This window comes from Cydia pomonella, chromosome 18 (genome assembly GCF_033807575.1).
Source record: "Cydia pomonella isolate Wapato2018A chromosome 18, ilCydPomo1, whole genome shotgun sequence".
Lineage (NCBI taxonomy): Eukaryota > Metazoa > Arthropoda > Insecta > Lepidoptera > Tortricidae > Cydia > Cydia pomonella.
The window spans coordinates 8,489,382-8,507,708 of NC_084720.1; the positions used below are offsets into that span (position 1 = coordinate 8,489,382).

The 18,327-nt window shown below is 37.8% G+C and overlaps 1 protein-coding gene and 1 long non-coding RNA gene across 10 annotated transcripts in view; one reads left to right on the forward strand and one right to left on the reverse strand.

The window, feature by feature from the left end:
* The window catches only part of LOC133527369 (uncharacterized), a 274,455-nt gene that overhangs the window by 94,396 nt on the left and 161,732 nt on the right, over nt 1-18,327 (forward strand). The window lies entirely within an intron of this gene.
* Nucleotides 1-18,327, reverse strand: part of LOC133527359 (high affinity cAMP-specific and IBMX-insensitive 3',5'-cyclic phosphodiesterase 8) — a 311,161-nt gene that overhangs the window by 4,585 nt on the left and 288,249 nt on the right. For 8 of the 9 annotated variants that reach the window (XM_061864311.1, XM_061864312.1, XM_061864317.1 and 5 more), the window contains 12 exons: nt 12,900-12,957; nt 8,764-8,931; nt 7,526-7,725; nt 6,967-7,150; nt 6,651-6,827; nt 5,606-5,638; nt 3,000-3,092; nt 2,295-2,546; nt 1,942-2,158; nt 1,438-1,628; nt 1,031-1,164; nt 724-878 (listed from right to left, as the gene is read on the reverse strand). In XM_061864311.1, the coding sequence (XP_061720295.1) occupies nt 724-878; nt 1,031-1,164; nt 1,438-1,628; nt 1,942-2,158; nt 2,295-2,546; nt 3,000-3,092; nt 5,606-5,638; nt 6,651-6,827; nt 6,967-7,150; nt 7,526-7,725; nt 8,764-8,931; nt 12,900-12,957 (1,862 nt within the window). The remainder of the gene's footprint in view (nt 1-723; nt 879-1,030; nt 1,165-1,437; nt 1,629-1,941; nt 2,159-2,294; nt 2,547-2,999; nt 3,093-5,605; nt 5,639-6,650; nt 6,828-6,966; nt 7,151-7,525; nt 7,726-8,763; nt 8,932-12,899; nt 12,958-18,327) is intronic. The other variant, XM_061864310.1, reaches the window with a different exon arrangement.

The following is an 18,327-nucleotide window of genomic DNA, read 5'->3' on the forward strand; positions in this document are numbered from 1 at the left end:
CACTCGTAATTCCGCCCCGCCCGTGTTTTCCCCTAGATCTGTAAGCCTTTGAAGGAAAGCGTCTGTCGCGCTATTGACTATGTAGCCGGCGAACCCTGTCTGTGAACGCACAAACATCGGCATGGTTTTCTGTGGCATAAACCAATGGTGAGCGCTTCGCACCTAGCATCGTTCTACGAGGTGCCCGTGAGCATTGCGAGACATTTTAACTAAGCATTCCTGGTAATATTTAAAAACTAAAATGTCATATAAAATTTTCTGGATTAGGCCTAGTTTCAGAGATAATTAAACGTTTTTCGAAATCATTCTTTCACCATAAGTCGGTACAAACACATTTTTGACTGCGGTATTGCCACTTTGAGGTCTAGTCTGGACATACCTATTGATTGACATCGAAAAATTAAAAAAAAATATTCAAGAGGCTACCCCCAAATAAAAATAAAAACTTTTTAGTTAATTTTAGGTTATGTGTTTATCAATAAAAACTACGTTTTATGTACAGGAGTGTTTAAAAAAAGGGAAAAAACAAAAAAAAAATTTTTTTTTGTCGAATTTCACAAAAAGTCATATAACATTGTTTGCTTCTGTTGCCATCAGGAATGCACCGTTAAAATCTCTCGCAATGCTCACGGGCACCTTGTATATGGCTACTGATTGATGTATTCGTATCGATTACAGAAGTGGACAGAGTATTTACAAACCATGATTACAGATAACGCTTACCGGCCCAGGCATCCATCATGTCCTTAATGATGTAGTCGATAAAACCGATCTGCGATCGCGGGATGGAGCAGGTTGCTCGGTCGAACATCGGCATCACTACTGGCAGGTCCTTTGCCTTCTCCTCGTCCGTTTGTAGGAAGTACTCCTCTGCAATTCTATAAAATTAGGTAATTTAGTTAGTTATCAGTTTCTTTATTATTTTCATGTTAACTTTATTAATTTGCATTAAGTTGCTAGGTATACAATATTTTTTTTAACAGACAGTAAAGACTTTGCGCGTTATAATAAGGATAAGGATGTTTCTTACCTTCTAGCCCATTCAAAGGCAAACTTCTGCGGCCGGGAAGCGTTGGACACGTCGGCGCATTTAATCATCATGCGCTTCACTAGCACTACGTTCTCCGGCTGAGTGATGGCTGCCGGGTCCAACGAGGGTGGATCCTGGTATCAAAAAATTAAGAACTGTAGAAATTGCTTGGTACTGGCATCTATGATATATTGATAAGGTAGTAGTTTGGGTTTGGTTGGTAATTTCAGTCACTGTTTGAATTCATAAGAGTTAAGTAATGAAACATTCAGTTGACAGTATCGGGAGGTGTTCATAGTGGCGTGTCATCTCTGTGGCGAAGATGACCATACACATTTTACCGCATCGTTGGACTGTGTTTCATAAGCCTAAGCCGAATCACAGTTTTTAGTCCTTATCCCACTCACCACATCAGTATTCATGTTGTCCTCCTTGCTGCCCCCCACGTTGCCCTTGGCGTAGAACACGTTGACGAACTTGGCGAGGTGCTCGTAGTGACGCGTCATCTCCGTGGCCAGGATCATGTCCACGACGTTGTGCCGCACCGTCTTGTACGTATCGCGGTCGAGATTCTTGAATATGTTCACGCGGTCATCATCTGAGGATATTATATTTTATGCTTAAGACTCGCATTGAGATTCCAAAAGCTTTTAGAATCCCAAGAACAAGGAATATTTTATGTGACATCATACAATTGTCAAGTGGTTCTGAGAATCGATACTATTTCGATACCTACATGCTCGATACGATGCTTAGTTATGTATTCCTGTTCACATTACTGAATGTCTCATCAGTTTAGTCCCAAAAAGTGAATCTGTCAGTTTAAGGTGTCATTATGACCCTAGGTTCCAGCACTGTCTTCGGGTGGTGCTTCTCGGGGAAGTATACTACTGCGTGAAAGGAATACTTACTGAGTGTAAGCTTGAAGGTGAGTGCCGCATGGTGCGACTCCAGTACGCTGATATCATTGTACAGGATGGAGAGTGGGTGCCGCGAGTTGCAGAGGAAGGTAGACGTGGTGCCGGGATGGTCCACGTCGTGTGCCGCTGCGGAGATGAGGGCAGCTGCCGCTTCGATGGGTTCTAGCACTGTCTTCAGGCGGTCCTTCTCGAGGAAGTATGCTACTGCCTGAAAATAATCTTGTTATTGATGAATCATAATCAATAAATTTAATGTTACTTTTATACTACATTGATTCTGAGTACAGAGCCACTGAAAGTTTTCCCTTGATGAAGGAAGAAGTTAATAAGAAACGGAAACGCACCTGAAGAACATCAGCGGCATGAGTTGAGTTGTGGTACGTGTTGACAGCGTGATAATTGGTCTCTATGACAGTCAGCCAGTGCAGCAGCGTGCGCTCGTCACACTCGAGAGCCGAACACACATCGAAGCGACCTCCCATGAGAGCTAGGCCGAGATGTGCCAGCGGCCGTCCACGTGTTAGCTCTTCGAGTCGGAAGATCTCGAAGTCCCAGTTCAGCGCTGTATCAAGAAGTTCTCGGAGTTGCCCTGACGTCTGAAAGGAGGCCATTTTTTAGTTTATTGATAATTTGTTGATATCCTCAGGCCGTCTCATGAAGGTGGGTGTAGATAAACACATATTTCATAGAGTCAGACTACGCTAAGTCGGCAGTGATTTTGACAGCACAGACTGTGCAAGTGTTATTTGCGTCAAACGTCATAATTTCAAGTGGAATCTTGCGCGTTGCGAGGTTTTCAAGGCACGAGTGTTAAACCAACTACTACCGAGTGAAATTACTTTTTTCCCCACATCAAAGCGAGGAAATTACAAATCAAATTATATAAAGTAGGTAACGCTACTGCCCATAATCATCATAAATCATTTAAAAGTCAACTCAAAATTTGCATCAACTTACTTTGCTAATCTTGTGGAAAAAAGGCAACTATCTCATCAACTCTTTGAACACTACCGGCTGATGTGGTCAAAAAATTAGTTGTACGACTTTACCTTATGCTTGATGTTTGTCCTGTTGTTCTGAGAGCGCACGACGGTAGAATCGTTGCTGCTTCGCCGCGATGATAACACGTTTGATGGTCCTTGCTGGAACAGTAACATTTAACTTGTAGGATAATAAAACCCAGACAAAGGTCCAAGTACCTAAAGACAATTTTGGAAGAAGTTTCGCCAATTCAGTTAAACTTAGTACCTACAATACTTCTATGACTTCTATCTACAAGAGAAAAGTGAGAGATAAGCAAACTAATGACGATTACTTTTTACATTTAGGGTACTATTGTTCTACGAGTAACTTGCAGATTTTTGTTTGTATAGGAGGCAAACGAGCAGACGGATCGCCTGATGGTAAGCGATTACTGCCGCCCATGGATACCCGCAACACCAGAGGGGTTGTAACTGCGTTTAAAATGGGAGTACGGTCTTTTCTTGAAGGTTTGAAGGTCGTATCGTTCAGGAAATACCGCAGCCAACAGTTCATTCCACAGTTCAGCTATGCGAGGCAGGATTTACGGTACCCGGCGAAAAATATTGCACATTGGAATTTAGGCATCGTAGAGTCTCCCAATTTCTCTTTTTAAATACCGATTAAAAGTAGTGCCTACGCCAATTCTTGGGATTAGTTGCCTAGCGGACCCCAGAGTCCTATGAGCCGAGGCAAAATGCCGGGACAACGCGAGGAAGATGTTTTGATGTGCAATAATCGCCGGGTACTGTAAGAACGAAGTGGATTGAGTTAAGGTTAAGGGAAACTTAGGAATACTAAAATTAAAACATAGATTATTAGTACATTGAGATTAATATAATTTGGCGACGTGCAGCGAGTCGAATAGTTAGTAACGACTGAATTATGAGGCGACGTTCAATGTTAGTAACAATTGTACTTGTTATTGTTAATAGCATTCGTTTGGGAAAGCGTAATAAGTGGTATATAGGTCGTTTATTATGTAATTTTTGAAGTAAAAGTTCTAATTCGTATTCGTTATACGTGACGGTTTTAGATAAAAGGTTTGTCTGTTGTCAATAAGATCGATTTTAATTGAATCTTTATGGTAGTAGCGCCTTGTGGGTTACCTTAATATGTAGGTACTAATAAATATGGGAAATTGTGGGACATATTTTTGAATAAGTTGCATGCAACTTATTCAAAAATATGTCCCACAAAAGATATAGGACATATTTATGAGCAAGATGTGTGCGCCCAAATTTTTGCACTTGACTGTACCCTATAGAAAACGGAACATATTATTGGAATTGACAGTAGCTACTTAAAATGGGGTTTTTAATGTATTGTTTCAAAACCACAATCTATTTTACTAACATTTTTATTATAAAATAATATTAACTGTTCTATCAAAAAGAAAACAAGGAAAGGACCTCATTGCATAAAGCTACAAATTACAATTTTATGTCTAAACCACAGCAATTGGTCATTAAACGGCTCTCGCTATTGGTCAAGCACGTTTTAATCGCTTCAATGTTGCCGGCTTACACCCGTAAAATTGTATTAGCTCTATAAATTACGGTCCTTAGGCCGGGATCATGAAAGCTTGTAACTAGTAATATAAGCGGAAGTCTCTTTATTGTATAAAATGTTTAAAAATAGGTTTACGCTTGTACTACATGTTATTATTCATAAACCGGCCCTGGGAGCGGCTTCCGGATTTTATAAATTTGTTATTAATTTGATATTGATATTTTAACTCTTAGTGCATTTCGCTAGCATCTATTCATTAGCGCAAGCGCAATGCAGTGTATTATCATATCAATATGAAGTATAATATATTGCTAAAATCGGAATGCTGCTCGTGGTCGTAAAAGCTCCTGAATGCAGCTTTCTAATCTAACCCCTGATTGAGTACAATTCGATTAGGCCTAAACGTACAGCAAAATCGCATTAGAGTATCCCTTTTCCTCAAATAAGGTTCGATTGGGATAGCAGCACATATTTATTGCACGGGTAGGTTTACGAAAAGATACTCAACCAGTTAGAAACTAATCAGCTAAGAGAGATGGTAAAGTACACAGATCTCCAACAGTAAAGTATCTTGATACAAATGTAAGCTCGTTTTTGTGTAGGTACGGTCATGTCTGAAAATATCGGTACGAAAAATGTGCCAAAAATATGTATACACGACTTTATTGCCCATATATTAAGGTAGTGTATACATATTTTTGGCACATTTTTCGTACCGATATTTTCAGACGTGACTGTACAGTGATTCAGATAGATAACTAGACTAGTTTGCTCGCTTTGTTTTTGTACCTAAAGTCGTTGATTCTAGTTTCTGTCTACAACTGTTGTTGTTGTGTTAAAATTTACTTTTAATTCGTCAAGTTTTAATTTGACAGAAACTTACTTGTATTTTCCATATATTATTTAAGTTTCTATTGAGGTCTTTAACAAACTTTTGTTCCTTGGCTAGGCCCCCAAAACAACGGGTCCAGATTTGATGGATGCAACTGGAAATATCGTAAGGAGATAAATATTCCAAGTATAAAGATACTGTACCATTTTTGATAAGTGTACTGTGATGAACTGCAGAAAATGGAGGCTAGAGAGAAGTAGGTACAGCATTTGCTATATTCAAACCTCCTACCATGTAAAATAGGTTTGTGTTCACTTGCTCCCGCTTTTCCAGGCCGAACAGGATCATAAACAAATAAATATCAACGTTAGTGAATACAGTCTACCCTCTACGGTAAATATTTTGCCTGAAATAGAGTTGTGACAATATTGCTCGAGACCTAGTCAATAGAATCGGTAATAAAAACTCCATTTAGTTAATCTGCCGACCTATATGGACACAATGGTCTTTCGTTAAGAAGTAGATATTATTAGGTCGTACATTTTATTATTTTAATTTGGCCTGAAAACTTTACATTTATTAGTTTATTAAGTCTCAAACTGTGAACAATACAGAATATGCTTATACTAAATCCCCATGTTTCAATTATCCATTATGTGTCTGGTCTGCAATTATTGCGGATATACGTATATTGTCACAACTCAATTTTTCGGCTCACATATACACATGCTATTTAATCATTAATTTCCTACATAAGTACGTAGGTAAGTAGTTATAAACAAAAACGGATACTGTGTAACTTCACATATGTATTAATACGGGGAAGACGTAAACAATCGCCACTAAACTAAGTACCAAACCAGGAGTGATTTAGCATAAGTACGAGTATATATTTCATAGAATCGTGATAATATTTACATCTATTATAAAATATATTTATTAATAACCAACAACCCAATAGCCAAAACCAAAGCAGATAAATAGTAAACGCATCCAACTCCTCTAATATTTAATTCATGCGCACGTGACCATATGTCTCCAAATATCATTTCGTATTTACAGCAGGATGAGATTTTATGAGTCCTGCATGCCGCAATGCAGACTCGACGTTATATTTTTTGCGTTCTGCCAAAACTTTATCAACACAAAACCAGTGCAGCAAATGATTTTATAGCTCATTTTTATGCACAACTTTTGGAGTCGAGAGAATTTCTGGATTATGCGCTTTTTATTTGAGTTCTTTAAGTTTTACAAGTTTGTTTGGCTCTGAATTAGCTGGGGAATATGGTAATAACAACGTTAAGTAAAAAGTGAAACACATAAACAAGCCACTCACCGACAGCAAAGCGCCAATAAGATCAGTAGCGATGGGATCTTCCACCCGCAGTTTGGGCTCATCTTTCATTTGTGGAGAGTAGAGCTCGGAGGTTCTAAGCATGTCCACGGCACGCTCGATGCATGCTACCGTGGCTGGAGGGGCGCCGTCTGTGGCCGTGGATAGGAGGGATATCACCTGAAACATGATTTTCATGAGTAGTTTGTGAGGTCAGCTTAAAATAGCTTCTATCTCGCTCGATACACAAGTTGTGTTATCGGCTGATCGTCAACAAGATACTCGTACATGCATACTCATTAACTAACATAAAACGTACCTTAGTGATAGGAGCCTCAAGTGGCAGGCCCTGTAGTTTGGCGAGCGAAGTCCGCCGTAGCCCGTCAGAGGCCACGGAGCGCACGTCCAGCGAACCGCGCCGGATGGAGTGGAGCGAGCCGCGCGCCGCGCCGGCTTCGGTCGCGTTGCCAGGCTCGCACACCAGGACGAGGTGAGATGTGCTTCTGTGAATATTAGCAAATGTAAAGTGGAATTCATATGGGAGCTCACGAGTTTGAGACTCAGTAGCGGAGAATCCTTCCCTAATTAAAGGAAGAGTTAAGTATTGAAGGCCATTATTAAAATGTAATGCGCCATCCATCACTGTAACTTGGTTGTAACTAATTTAGAGATGGCAAATAGGGTTGATCGAGCGATTGTATTGTAGTTCGTCGCATGCGCCGCTCACAGCTATCCGCATCGCCTCAAGACCAAGGTGACGCGCTGAGGCAATGTGACTAGCGTCTTCCATTCACGCGTAAGCGGCACGCGTGAATGGAAAGCCTCATCGCCTCGACACCCGCAAAATCTGCGACCAAGGCTCCAGTCTCCATATTTACCTGTTCAAGGCTATTGAAGCACCCCGGCATGGCAGCAGCAGCGGATCTGGAGCGCCACGCCGACGCAACGTGACCGGTGCCTCCCACTCGCGCGCGCCGCTTGTAGCCAGTCTCATAGCCTCGCCACCGGCCGAATCTGCGAGCCGCGCGCCATCTTCCGCCCGCCAGCCAAGCACCCGGCACCAGGCTTTGTTTGTCACCTTACATATAACACATTGTCAGTTATTAAGTTAAGAGAGCGCTTAATAATTGCCGCCATTCTTTAAGAAGCAATGCTACCTAGAGAATGACACAGAGCATGCAACCTATATCATTAATGGGGTTGAGAGTATTTTGTCTTGTTTGGTACTAAACCAAAACTACATGTACTGTGTACCCTATTAAAACTATTTTATAGTTATAGTTAGTTCTTTACCTACTCCTGAGATGTATGTTATAAAAGAAACATGTTATGTTTAATTAAAGAAACTAGAAAATCATTCCCATTTTTATTTCATATTCAGTTTTCGATTATGCAAGCAGGAGCCCTAGCAATGTAGACACATTCCGAGTAATAAGGCTTCAGTGTCTACAACTTTCAGGAACGCGATAACTTAAGAGGTATTTTAATTTCAGAATTGTTTTTAGAATATAATTAGAATCTACAGTCTTATACTTGATGAGACATCTCTAGATAAGATAAAGATAGTTTATCATTCAAGTAGGCATATTACAATGCGCTTATGAACGTCAAATAAAGTTACACCGGCTCTAACCTTACACCTCTGACCCGAGAAGATTTAAATCTCCCCTCTATTGGAGGAGGGTATCCCAATATGGACCGGCAAGAAACTCGGCGGGACACATCTTTTCAAAACATTACATCTCATAATTAACCTGCATTAAATAAGAAAAAATACAGTTTAGATTACAATAGAAATCATGCAATTACTTTTCTTTATAGAAATTTTATTAAAAAAAATATATGTAGGTACATCAAATTATACAAATACGTAGCTCTTTCAGAAAACATCGAATTCTTACAAAAGGAAGAGAAAATAAAATTAATAAACAAATGAGAATATACATTATATAAATCTGACTGATTGCTATGAAATACCTACATAAGATATTTGATGTGCTTTCTTACCTGAATTGTATCACCTGTGTCTGTGGTTAATCTACTTATTAATCTTATTATTCGCCTTCTCCGCATCCCATGTAGAGGGAAACTGTTTCCGCTATAACGTTTAGCTTACCAGTATCCTCTGCTGGTCGTCGGTGACGGCGACGAGGTCGCGGCACCGGTCGGCGGCGGCGGCCAGCGCGGCGACGGCGGCGATCTGAGCGCGCGCCGCCGCCGCTGCAGCTCGCGCCTGCAGCACTTCCGCGCACCACGCTGTCGCGCCCACTGTCTCCACCATCACCTGAGATTATGGAGATAATAATTCTTCATTATCACACATTATCTTCATTTTGTTTATCGAGTGGATACCGGATGGTAGATCTTGTCGGCAATGGCGATATAACTTAGATTCTTTTCTGAGAGGCTTGCCAGAATAAAACTTTTACATGTAAAGTGTCGAGATATATATCTCTAATTGGAAAAGTAATAGAGGGTGAGAAAAAAAAACGCATTGGTACCTGCCGGGTCGAACCAGCGACCTTCGAGAAAAAGTCGCCTGATACCTAATGCCTTCGAAACTAATTTAGAATATTCTTTGTAACAACTCCGAAATGTAAGCCAACAAGGGGAAAGGAATTTACCGAATTGTAAAGACGTTTTTTGTCCGTAATTTAGGGTAATTTCAATTGGCATAATGCCTGTAAAGTAGGGGGGTACTAAAGTTTCAATTTCTTGTATTCAAAGCTAATCGAAGGCAGTCTTTTGTTTTGAAAGGTAAAAAAAATAACCGTAGGTAGGTAGGTAGGTTTACGTACTTAATACAAGAATATTGTAAATAAGGATTTTGTATTTCTATGTATAACCAAGACCACTTCAACCTTTATGTAAATTAATAGCTGTACAAGTACGCTTATTACGAGAAGAACAAGTTTTTAATAAGTAAATTTTATTTCATGCCTCATTATATTTTATTTCATAACATACATAGGTACAGTCGACGTCAACCATATGCTTTATATTATTCGCCTTAATGCAAAGAAATAAGGTGCAAAAATCTTTGACTCGATGCGTAATTTCTGTCTAGTTTTCCCTGATTTATTTGAATTCAAAACAGGAAGGAAAGAATTTAGCCGTTTAAAACGTACTTGTAGAGGGAAAAATAGCTTTTCGATCCTAGCGAAATATCGGTATTTTTTCTATGAAATTCCATTTCCAGACAAAACGTTTTCTACTAACTAAATTTTAACAAATCACTTTGATTTTGACGTCGATCGCTTCAACATAATATATTCTAGGTTTAGTTTTGTAACTTTTGAAATGGAAAACCTATAAACCTAGTTTTTCACTGTGTCAATAACACACTAAAAATCACGGAGAATGCAAAATCTTTAGAAATGAAAAAAACATTTTCTCTTTGTATATGAGCGATCACTCTTAAGTACAGTCAGCATCAATAGTAGCGGATGATACAACGCGCCAAAAGTATCTGATATTCCGGATAACTTGTCCAAATACAGATAAATCTCTAAAATTTATATTCAAAAGTATATCTTTTACAATCTTAATTGATCCAAAGTGACGGCAACATCGACCGTGACGTGAAAAATATAATAAATGCGGGATGGATAAAATGGCGACAGGTCTCTGGAACAACTTGCGATCCACGAATGCCCCTTAAACTTAAGGGGAAAATCTACAGGACGATCGTGAGTCCTGTTGTAATGTATGGATCAGAATGCTGGGCGACGAAAGTGACGGATGAAAGAAGAGTGCACGCAGCGGAAATGAGAATGTTGAGATGGATGTGTGGAGTGACGAAAAAGGATCGGATTAAGAATGAGTATATAAGCGGAAGTTTGAAAGTAGCACCGGTAGCGGAGAAGATAAGGAGTGGTAGTTTAGCGTGATATGGGCATTTAATGAGGAGGGATGAATGTCATATAGGAAAAATAATGTTGGGAATGAATGTTGATGGACGGAGAGCGGATGGTATACCCAATAAACGATGGATGGATTGTGTGAAAGAAAGAGATATGAGAAAAAAAGGAGTGAGTGCTGAGGTGACGAAAGATAGAGGAGAATGGAAGAGAAGAACATGTTGTGCCGACCCCACATAACGTGGGATAAGGGCAGGAGGAAGAGAGTCTTAATTGTTCTACATATAGAATCGCCACATTTTGTTAAGCTGTTACAGAATGTTTGATCCGCTACTTTTGATGCTGACTGTACACCTATTGAAGTTTAATTTAACCCGTTTCTTACGGACAAAACAGCGAGTTGGAAACTTTTGCATACCCACTTTATGAATGGAATTCAATCGCCAATAAACAATCGATAACAGTATAATATGCCTATATGTAACTGGTTCACCGCGTTACAGGCCATGCCTAGTGCGGCGACCCCTGGTAAATTGTGGTTTTTGTAATTCTATAGTACAATTGTTACAAACACCCACTGTTTATTATGGAGGAGCAGGACTGCCTGACACAGGTATTTCTTACCTACTAGGAAGACGTAACCTTGTTGTCATATGTGTACCTAACATTTATGAAATAAATCATTTTTTTTACATTTATAGAATAGACTTTTATTATTATTTATTTTTATTATTTATGTGTATGTACCCATGGTAATTTATTTATTATTATTTATTATAAGTATTCGTCTGAATTTAAGTTTATTTTATTATGTAAATAGGTTGTAATTTCATATGGAAATGCTTTTTAGAATAAATTAATTTCATTCATTCATATAATCCGACATATTTTAAAGGCGTATTCTTGACCGCATTTAGAGACTAATATGTCATAGAAAGCTTTCTTAAATCGGTCTTGATTATGACTTATAATAAATAGTTAGTACATTAATACTGCCTACAATGTTACGCCATACCTACGCTTAAATAAATAATGACAGTTCCTGTGAAAATTTGTTTCTGTAATAACTTAGTGAAAAACGCCTTTTTGGCTACAATGAACGCTGCCACTATTACACTACAGCAAAAAGTATCTGTAATTTAAATCATATTTTTTTCACCAAAATGTAAAATAAATAACATATCGTCATATAGCATTTTTTGGCTCCTTATGACCTCAGGAATGCGTGGTTAAAATCGGGTTATATAGGCCCACGATGTATAAGAAGTAAAGTTAGAAAAAAAGTTTAAGTATAAATTCCGGTATGACAAAATGACATGATTCGTTAATAAATAGTCTATGTTCAGGACAGAAGCGCCGGCCGTTAATTACTTTCTAAGTAAAGTAGCACTCCCTGTGATTGCCCCGCTGGTTGCACGTTTTCATCCCATCGTGCGCTGCATTAATTTTAACTGCCCCCACCAATATTATCGAACGAGCGTCCGAAGCGAAAGGAACTTTGAGGCTAGATGCAACTCCCGGCATTTCGAAGTTTTTGATTTTGGATAGTTTGTTTCGCGATAACTTTAGTACATTTGGTTTAATTTAAATGAAATTAGATAAAAGCGAACCGAAAGGCCGCTTAGTATCAGTTCGTAAAATCATAACAAACGGCCATCATCTATCGGTCTAAATTATAAAAAAATATCCACCATATTGTTTCTTTTTTTTAATCAATCGAGTTAAAAATGTAGTAATTAAAATATCTAAAAATCCGCTTTATATACTTAAAGACTGGTATCGTTTACTATAAATACAAGTAGGTACACAAACATAACATAAAATATATATTTTTTATACGTATTTAACGAGCAAAAAACAATATCTACTTATACCTTAACTTAAAAAAAACATATTCAGTAAGAGGAAACTTACGACCCGATTCGAAGAATGAGATGCGATAACGATAAGTTCTGGTTTAGATAAGTTCTCATTTAGATATCGTTTGTATGTCGTATAATTGACAGCAGCAGCTTGATTAGGACAACCAATGTCACTTTGACGTTAGAAATATCATAGATAGATCTTATTTCAATTAGGAAAAAGAAAAGATCTTATTGGGATCGATCTTTTAAAGATCTTGCTTCTTGCAAGAGCGTGTCTTAATCATTCTTCGAATCGGGCCGTTATTCGTTATTAGCTGATTTTCTGACTTTCTGTCTGAACGTCAACATCTGCCACGGAGTGAGTACAAGAACAGAAACGGCGGAGTGGTCGGCCGCAAAGGAGATGGACCGAGACGTACTAGAAATGCATTTCTCAAAAATTGGCCAAAAATTGAGCTAAATCGCGAGGATTCAAAGTCTAAAGCAGTGGGACAATTTATGGATAGTAAAAATAGGTATTTACTTACCCTATTAAAGCCCACTTCCAGATAAGGCAGAGTGGCGAAGTCATCTTTCAGGTAGGCGCTGAAACAAAACAGACAACAATTAGCTAAAGTGATTAACAACTTCCAAGGATTATCTCTTCTAACAACAACAATTTATTAAATAGAAATATTGATAACAATTAGCTTGATAATTTTCCAACTTGACGAGTAAAGTCTATCGCTTTACGACTGACTACTTATCATTTGGTTCATCACATAAATTTTAGAGATAATGATGAGTTTTATGAGCAAATTAAATACCTAACTGAAATGAACAGTGTCACTGTGATAAAATTATATAATTCTAGTCTAAAGATATAGGTAATGAATGATTAGCATTATAAAATTAAATCTTGTGGTCTTTTTATTTTAACTTTAACTTTAGTAATTAATTTAGATGATATATATTTATTTCGATTAACATGACTATACAATTTGTAGAATACACTATAAAACTTAAAACCTAAATCTAAAAATAAATATATATCATATCATCGTATTTCATTCACACATTTAATTCATATTTCGTCAGTAAGAAAACGTATTATGGTGCAAAATAAACCCATCTATGTACCTATATATAGTGAGTAAACATTATATCTAGTCAAAATATTACAACAGGTACCTACTTAGTCGAGTTCACGAAAATCTAACGCTCCAAAATTACTTAGTACATTACTATACAAGTGCGAAAAATAGGAAATTCGTAACGAGTGGCGATAAATGAAAACAACACAGAAAGGAGTGTTTTATATCGTCACGAGTTGCGAATTACCTATTTGCGCGCGTATCGTGTAACGTTATACAGTTCATATGACCCTTTAAATTTTCGACATAGTTGCGTAATGTGCTAATTATCACACTAGCGCCGTAAAGTATCATAAGCGCGGATAAGTTATAGTGTAAAAAATATATTTACATACCTCTAAAAACCGACAATAAGGTAGAATAGATATATTTTTCTACTCGCCGACTGTAATGATTTTCTATACCAAACTATAATTGCGTACTTTTCACGTATGGGCTCAACTGTACTATACTATTAAAAAAAATACCAATCACGTGCCGCCACGCTCCCATAGAAAGACTAAACGGGCGTGGGGTGTGGGGCGTGGGGTGTGGGGCGTGGGGTGTGGGGCGTGGGGCGCGGCGCGGGAGTCGCTGAGATACTTACCAATTATTATTAATTATTTAGGTTTTAAAGAGAAAAGGATTATTTTAGATGACTCGTAGAAAAAGAATAGTGAAAAGAGTAGTAGAATCTTGTACCTTACTTAGGCAACTCAGCAAGCTTTGTTGCCTAAACACGGTACTCGACTGAAAAGCTCTCTATTATATCACGATTGTATAAAATACCATTTTAGAACGTTGGCTTGTAAAGATGTTAGTGAACTCGGTCGTAACTACATATCTTGCCTAGGTTAACATTTTGTGGACGCGTCGCTCGGAAATATAATTCAAATCTCTATTGTTACGTGAAATAATAGCTTTCTCCTTCGTATCGGTAGAGAAACTGTAACACAGTAAGAAAACGAAAGCATATTGTTACATTAAACAATAGTAAATGCGGTGTCCACAATGCTGGAGACCCGGCCCGTCTCACAAATCACAGTACCAACGTCCGAAATGTAGGTCATATAATACCTCATACACATACATATGTGATAGATAGTTGGTGCGGCTAAAGAGAACAGCACGGCTACCACGAGTTGGCATTTGACATTTACGTTAGCGACTGCGTGAACTCGATCGCACTCTTTCTCTATTGCATCAATCCATCAGTGCGAGAGAGATGGACTGCGATTGAGTTTACGCAGACGCTAACGTAAACGTCAAGTGTTACCTCGTGGAACGGCTATAATTTTTTTTTCAAACTACAAGCTGATATTTCAATCCTCAGATAAATGGCACTTTTTAATAGACTTTCTGAAATAAGGTGCTACAGCGGATTGAACGAAAACTAGTATGAGAGCAACCTTGAAATCTATAATATTTTTTTTTCGACTGACACCTTCAGCACACGGAGCGTAAGCGTATCGTAAAAACGTTACGAGTACGAGACACGTAGAGTTCTGGGCACTAAGCGTCGCGCAAGCGTAATAGTATAATGAAATCTCATTATTTGAAAGCATGGCGTCGCTGACATCAGATGTTCAGATTCTCCAATCGTCCGCTCCCGGACACTCCTTAACAATTTTTTATTTTGTGCACCTGACTGCGACTTGTTTGCTGACAAAAATCATAAACTTTTTAAAGATTTTTTAAGTTATTGTGAATCAGCTTTTTAATTATTGTCATATTTATCATAAATGTATTTTTATTGCCTAGCTTATAACTCTATTACTACTTAATTTTACAGCGCATTGGCGCCCGTTAGCTGTAATGCTGTAAAATTGTATTTCAATAAATATATTAAATAAATAAATGTCTATGTATCGACGATCTAACTTTCTCGTCAGATGAAGAGGATTGTTTGTTTATGTCAGAAGTTTTGTTTTTACGCCAGTATTACGCTACGCCTGTCGTAATGACGACAGAAATCACATACGCTACGCTACGACGACGCTTCGTGTGTTGTTTGAAGTTGTTCGTGCTCGTGGCGCTATCGCTCTACGCGCGTATTACACTTGCGCTTATGCGTCTCTTACGCTTATACGCTCCGAGCGCTGAGGGCCTTACTTGTTTTCTCAAGTGAGGCATGGTCAAGAAATATACTAAATATAGAAGTACTAGCTTCTACCCGTTAACTATCCTATTTCCTTCCAAGGGCCTCAAAATATCTCCATACCAAATTTCATCTAAATCGATTCAGCACACACCGCAGACAGACAGATTATTATAGATAAGCCACACTCATACATAAGGGACACAAAAAAATCCCTACTAATATTAATTAGTATCATAAATGCGGTTGTAAGTTACAATATAATAATAGTGATACTAATTAATATTAGTAGGGATTTTTTTGTGTCCCTTATGTATGAGTGTGGCTTATCTATAATAATAATAAATATTATAGGCCATTATTACTAAGCCCCACAGTAAGGTCAAGAAGGCTTGTGTTGTGGGCACTCGGACAAAGATATATATAATATACAAATACTTAAATACATAGAAAGCACAGGAACAGGATTAGGAACAAATATTCGTACCTCTCACACAAATAAAGGCACTTACCCGGATTTGAACCCAGAACAATTGGCTTCATAGGCATGGTCGCTACCCACTAGGCTAGAGCGGTCGTCATCTATAGTTATATAATATATCATTTCTGTACATAGACAGTATAGACACATATGTACGGTGAAGGGACGGCATAGACAAAGCTGACAAAGGAAAGTCCGGTGTCCGGTCTGTCAGGGCTCATACTATATTGTGATGATTTGACAAGGGAATGTAAGCGTTATAGATAAAATTATCACAGCCAGCTTTATTGTATTGTTTAAGCTTTAGGTAAAATTATCATTACAAACAACATAGTAAGATTCAGATTCAGGTATTTATTGATAATAAACAAAATAAATAATTATTAATCAATGCATTTTTTATACATTTTACAAATAGGTAGGTAGGTGCCTGATTATTTTGTGTGGTTAGGTTAGCCACTCCTATTGACAAACTCGTCTATGTTATAACACGCCAGTTCGATTAAGAGTGTTTTGAGATTTTTATCAAATGTTGTATCGATTAATTATTTGTTGTGACTTTTGAAGTCACAACAAACAATTTTAACTTGGCCTTAAACGTTAATATTAAAAAAAATGGACGACCGCGCGAAATCCGCCTGTACACACAAACGCAGTCCCTATTTTCCTCTTTGGATATTAATATTATTGAAATGTTGACGGTATGACCCTTCGTTAGATTTTTCAATTTTTTTATTGTTATATATAAAGGTTTAGATTAGCAAGAAATTGCATGCAATTTTCATTACATTGCGGTATCTGATAAAACTTTTGAATGCAGTTTACCTTCGTAGACGGTAATGTAACGTAAATTGCATGCAAGTTCTTGCTAGTCTACGCCTCGCTTTAGAGTTAAGAGCATTTAAAAATTTGTATAGAATTTGTCTTTCGTCCCCAATTCTTATAATAATCGAAAAATCGCAAAAGAATAATTGAAAAATCGCAAAAGGTCAAACTAACGGGATAACTATGGTTAATATTCGCTATGTGCACGACTGTCACGCAACTTAGCATCCGCAAATCTAGAGGAAAATGTTAATTTACTACATCTTATAAAACTACTCCAAAACTAAAAACTTCTGAACGGATTTTCATACGACTTTCATCTATCAGTAGAGTGATTCTTGAGGAAGGTTTAGGTATATAACTTTTGCTTTTTTTTACTTGGGTTTTGTGTAAATTGGTTGAAATATAACGATGTTGTCGGAAAAGTCATGCTGGCTAGGAGCTTTAATCGAAAACGCTGCATAATCCGTTTGAGCTACAATAATACAATGTATGGTGGGATTGTCTCTCTCTTTCATGAGTCTACAAAAACGTCGGCGATATTGAATGTCTATCTTTTAAGGATAACTTACTATACCCATTCTTAACTTCTAGAAAAACATCACATAATATGTGGCATTTGCAAAACTATTTACACGGACGGATACAGTATTAATAATTATCAAATTAAATACGTTAGTTATATTTAGCATTTCATACAGATTACAATGATCCCGTACACCATTCAATTTAAGTTAATATATCAGGCTAATCGTAAATTAAAGTTTCTTTTAGTTCTAATTTTTACCTTTTGCGCTGGGATCGCTTTACTTACCCCCACCATGCATTTCGCACGTAGCCAATACATCAAAGTAAAAATATTTTCCATAATGTCAATATCTAGAGAGGAAAATGGGGACTACGTTTGTATCGAGAAGTGGCCGTCCCCGTTCTTCTTATCAGGCGCACCTACATTATTTTACATGGGTGTCAAATTTATTGCAAGCAGTGGCGGATTAACCGAACAGCAGAAAAAGCATATGCTAAGGGCCCCGCGCCCAGGGGGGCCCCGCACTCCGACTCTGACCATGCGATTTCGGCACGCGGAACCGGCCAAGTTCAAGTAGAACTCGCACTCCGCGGATCCTGTACTATAACATTTTATTTACAATGTATTTTTTTCGTAAGTCAGTAACAATATTGATCAATTATTATTATTTGTTATTATCATGTCTATTTTTCTGTATGACGATACCAAATTAAAAGAATTTTTAGGCTTACGCAAAGACCAAGAGCAGAGTTTAGCATAAAACCGAAGGTGCAGTGTCTCAAAACTTAAGTGCATGGCTAAGCTGCAGGAAACAGGAGAGCTCGGAAACGAACAAAAGATACTGTGTTAAAAAACATATTAGTGAAAAGCAACGAAGGATGATTTATTAATTTATTATTTCAAATAACAA